The sequence below is a fragment of the Montipora capricornis genome, chromosome 12 (assembly GCF_036669925.1).
Source record: "Montipora capricornis isolate CH-2021 chromosome 12, ASM3666992v2, whole genome shotgun sequence".
Taxonomy (NCBI): Eukaryota; Metazoa; Cnidaria; class Anthozoa; order Scleractinia; family Acroporidae; genus Montipora; species Montipora capricornis.
This window is the reverse complement of record NC_090894.1, coordinates 28,446,089-28,451,088: the sequence shown is the minus strand read 5'-3', so window position 1 is coordinate 28,451,088 and position 5,000 is coordinate 28,446,089. Positions and strand designations below refer to the sequence as shown.

General features: G+C 37.2%; 1 protein-coding gene across 4 annotated transcripts in view; it reads left to right on the top strand.

Annotated features, from left to right (window-relative positions):
* The window catches only part of LOC138027155 (serine/threonine-protein kinase Nek9-like), a 52,806-nt gene that overhangs the window by 14,057 nt on the left and 33,749 nt on the right, over positions 1-5,000 (top strand). For all 4 annotated transcript variants that reach the window (XM_068874671.1, XM_068874670.1, XM_068874669.1 and 1 more), the window contains exons 7-10: positions 656-737; positions 1,511-1,615; positions 3,245-3,309; positions 4,156-4,206. In XM_068874671.1, coding sequence (XP_068730772.1) covers positions 656-737; positions 1,511-1,615; positions 3,245-3,309; positions 4,156-4,206 — 303 coding nt within the window. The remainder of the gene's footprint in view (positions 1-655; positions 738-1,510; positions 1,616-3,244; positions 3,310-4,155; positions 4,207-5,000) is intronic.

Below are 5,000 nucleotides of genomic sequence, written 5' to 3'. Positions count from 1 at the left end.
GTACAAAGTTTAACATGAATTTATAATTTGTAATGATGGTCAATTTCTACAGGCAAAAACAAACCCTAGCCCAGACAATGGTGCTAAAATAATTATGGAATAAATAGAATCATAATAATATTGTCTCATGTTCTCCTAGCAAAATCACAGTCAATGACACAATCTTTTCCTTGACTGTCTTTTTCTATGATGATGCTGTTTTGTTTTTCATTGAATTCCTTCTTGGCATAGTTCACTTCATAGTAATATTATTCCAGACCTAAAGGAGTTACTGTCATAATTAAGTAAAGTATGATCGTCGGGTGAGTGTGTAGTCCTGAGAAGGACAATGTCATCTTAAACATTCCTTCTCAGGACAACACTCACCTGGGCAATCGTCCTTTACTTAATTATATGAGTCCTGGGTTCAAACCATTTACGATTTTAGTAGTTACTGTGTGGACTTTATGGGCCCCACAATCTTGCCAAGGCCTAAATGGTATTTATCCATCACCCATTTTGTCTTAAGCCCTTCAGTTTGCACATCTATTGTCACCAGCTACATCTCTAACCAACCTGTAAGTAACTGGCAGGTTCTTTACAGCAAAAATCTTGTAAACAAGATTTTTTTTGTTCCATTGTTCCAGACTGTGAACCAATAAAATAATTATTGCAGGTACAATCAAAAGAGTGACATGTGGGCTTTGGGCTGTGTCCTTTATGAGATGCTCACCTTGAGAAAAGTCTTTGATGCCACAGTAAGTTTGTATTTACACTCTTGCTCTCTTTTAAGTTCAGTGATCAAAGCCAATCATAATATAACATGTACCCGGTATGTCAAGATAGAAAGGTGTTAATTCTTTTACAAGTGCAGGGATCATGCGCAGTGATTAGAGCACTCGCCTCCCACCAGTGTGGCTTCAGGGTTCGATTCCCAGACTAAACGTCATATGTGGGTTGAGTTTGTTGGTTCTCTACTCTGCTCCGAGAGGTTTTTCTCCAGGTTCTCCGGTTTTCCCCCTCTCCTCAACATTTGATTTGATTTGCATTAACTTGATGATTTCAGTTTACATTGGCCCCAATTTTCTCCAGTGCTGGAAGACTACACACTTAAATTAAGTACCTTTCCTTTCCTTCTATGTCTGCTTCCTAGCCTCATTAGCTGATGAAGAAGCTAAAATAGCCATGTGCCATTATTTTAACAAGAAAATACAATAATGTTATCTGGATCCTTGAATGATATTTCTAGATGCACACTTTTTTGTACTGGACTTGAAGAAATTGTTACAGAAAAATTCTCTCAAGTTGTTGAGCAAACATCAGACTGGCAAAACAAAGATTAACATTTTCATTCCTGCGGCACTGACTAAAATAATTACTTTGTTCTACCTCTTGCTACGAGATTGCAATCCTCAGAGAAATGCAAAAATGAAATAATGTTTGTTGGATGACCATCAGATGGTTACAGTGTACTTCTTTCCAACCCTTTGCAGCATAACCATGTGCAGTGTTTGGCTTTGCTTATTCACAGAATCCTCTCAGACTAGTGTCAGACATTGTCAAAGGAGATTACAAGGACATTGACCCACAGTACACAGATGAAATGAATAACTTAGTCAAAGTTCTTTTGTCCCAGGTTAAAGTCTTTTTTGTTAATAAATTATTATTTACTGTGTTGTATTGTGAAAGTAAAGAATTTGTAGTACCAGTAACTGTCTGTCTGACTCTGCTGATAGTTTCATGAACTCTGGTGCTGCATGATTGCGTTAATGGAAGCCGATAGACTCCTAAACGGGTTCCTATCACACCTCCCCTTGCAAGTACTGTCTTCTACAGGTATTCAAAGCTCTACCTCTAGTTTCGTGGCAGGGAATTGAACCCACCTTACCCCTTTAATACCTTACTTACGTTAATTTGGCATCATTTTCACTCTTATTTTACTTCTCACTGTCACATTATGTTGTGTTATATTATGTTACAGTAACTTTATATTACAATAATTATGTTCCAGTAATCAATCAATAGAACTTTATTTATCCACGGTAGTAATGAAAGCTAGAAGCTTATGGGACTGGGCAGTTTCTTTACTTTCCTTTCCTTTCCTTTCCTTTACATTGTGTTACTTTGCTTAAGTGACATTACATTATAAAGTTAACTATAAATTACTTCAGGTTGCATTATGTTACTTTACTTTTCTTTAGGTTGCATCACTTAATGCTTCTTTTAATGTGCTGTTACTTTTCTTTCCTATCCCTCCTTTCCTTTACTGTACATTGCATTACCTAGTTTGCTCTCTTTTTCTTTACTTAACCTTTACTTTTTTTTATGTTTTCAGATTAAGTAACATACCGTATTTACTTGAATAAGCGCCATGGCGCTTATTAATTTTTCGCGCCACTAGTGCGGCGCTTATAATTTTCAAGGGTGGCACTTATTCGAGGGTGGCGCTTATTTAAACATTGTACCTTCAAATTTACTTTTTCTATATTTTTATTCAACGGTACACTTTCTATCTGTTAATTTTCCTATGGACTGATACTAAACTGATAGTAAAATTAATCTAGAATTACGAGAGAAATTCATGCAGTGAAAAAAACCCGAGAGTTTCATGATAACAAGAACGAAAATATCAGCAGTGAGAGCGAACTCCGTTGTCGTTGTGGAACAATTTATAGTGTTTTTCCTGGTTATACGAAATTCTTCGAATAAGCACCGCATCGGTAGTGCAGTGCTTATTCGAGGCCAGCGCTTATTAACTTTTTTGTCCCAGATGCGACGCTTATTGGAGGGCAGGGCTTAATCGAGGGCGGCGCTTATTCGAGTAAATACGGTATTAACCACTTACAGATTTCTAAGATATGGCCCTTGTGTGCAGAGTAATTCAAAGGCATAAATAAAAGGAGAACCACGCCACTCTGTGCCCTTCTCTTAGCAAACAATGCATAGGTTCTTTAATGTCTCAAAGCGTTATTTATGAACAAAGCTCATGAAAGTCAGGGCCTAGTCTGTATAGTGTCCTTATGTACAATAAACAATTTACAGGTGGCAAAGAATACATATAGACAGCACTTTCTTTTTAATTACTAAAAGACCCGTAGTGTTTCTGTCCAGCTTAGGAATCGAAACCTCACGACCACCCAGCCATCTCGGGTGACAAGTTGATGCTGTACATGTTACTGAGCTAACCAATTAGCAAAATAACATATGAGACGATGATGTGTTTCCTACGATTTTTAATCATTAATATCAATCAATTAATCAATAGAACCCAGATGACAGACCAGATGTAGATAAAGTTCTAGCTATGCCACTACTGAGTAATTTAGGAAGGTGCGTAAACTATTAAATCAATCACTACCTGGCATCTCATTCAATGACTAAAATAATACTCATTTGGAAGCTCTAATGACAGAGAATAACTATTAATGCCTAATTTGTTTTATAAATCTTGCCCTCCAACAGTGTGTCTTGGGTTACACCCACTCAACATATGTGGGTTGAGTTTATTGGTTGTCTAATCTGCTCTGAGAGATGTTTCTTTAGGTGCTGTACTCTCTTTTTTCCTTCCTCAAAAAACGTTTGATTCGATCGGCTTTGAATTGTTTCTCTTCACCGACTGTTGAGGGATTGATCACTCTAGCAAATTCAATAAAATTAATTTACTACATGTATAACCCAAAAAGAAAATGATTCTTAGTGTTTCAAGACAATTTCAATGAGTTAAAACTTTGAAACTGTCAACACAAAAAATCAGTTTCTCTTTGGGCTTTGTTAAATGAAGCAGTAAAGTAATTCATTTTTGACTTCCCGTATCCCTAATGGCTTAGTGGTTATCAACCTTGCCTGGCCCACCTGTGCAACCCAGGTTCAACCCTGACCTCGGCCATGAGGTCATATGTGGGCTGAGTTTCAGTTGATCTCAATCTGTCTCTGAGGGTTTTTCTCATGGTCCTCTGGTGTTCCTGCCTCATCAAAGTCGACTTTCAGTCAATTACATCTGGCTGCGAGCAGACACCTTCAATAAGGATAACTTATGGTATCCTCCCCTTTCATTGATTTGAATGAATAAAGTTGCTATTATTACCAATGATTGGAGCACTTGTGCTGTGCTATACAAGCTAATAAAAACATAACGAAAGTGATCATAATTATGTGTGTTCTCATTTTTCCCCCAAGGGAAATGGAAAAGAAGGTTTGGGAATTAAATGCCACGACAAGAAGAGCCAGGTAAGTCAAGTTTTATAGCTGTCTCTCTTTGATAACCAATTAACATGGGTTTGAATGAAACCTTCTCGAGGATAAAGGTAGTTTTGTATGCAGCAGTGACTGTCATAACAAAAATCCTAAATTTACTGTATCTGCCACAGATATGAAAGAGGCAATAAGAGTTCCAACAAGTTGCATAAATGAGCTTTTTCGTGTGCTAATTAAGGATAAAACAGTCACACAAGTCATAAATACTCTTTAAAGGCCCTCATTCATGCAAAGGTCTGTGCACTGTGACTGGATTTCGTGTCACATGTTGTTTCCTGCATGATTTGCCTGAGTGCATTCAGCCAATCAGATCACGCATTTGGACAAACCATAATTTGAAAACAAAAACAAATGACCGCAATGACGTTTGATACAAAATTGTTTGAACAAGGTTTTTTTCAAAGCAAACGATCATCACTGTTAGAGCAACTTTCATTTGACCTTGAAAAATAAACAAAAACAGAACGTAACAAAAATGCATTTAACATTTGATTGGCTTATCGAACAAGAACAAACGAGCGTGAATTTTCATTGGCTTAGCGAACATGGATGCAAACAACATCATCTCTCCATGGAACTTTCTGGACAGTTATTGGCATTTCTCTTTGCAGTCGAACTGTTTACTACCCATATTAGGAGTTTCCTAGGCAGGAATTAGGAGAAGTTTGTGTTAATCTTGCCAAACATTGGCCTGTGAAACGTATTGCGAACACTTTTTCAGGTCATACGAAAGTCGCTCTGTAAAAGCAACTAAAGCAGTTCCACTT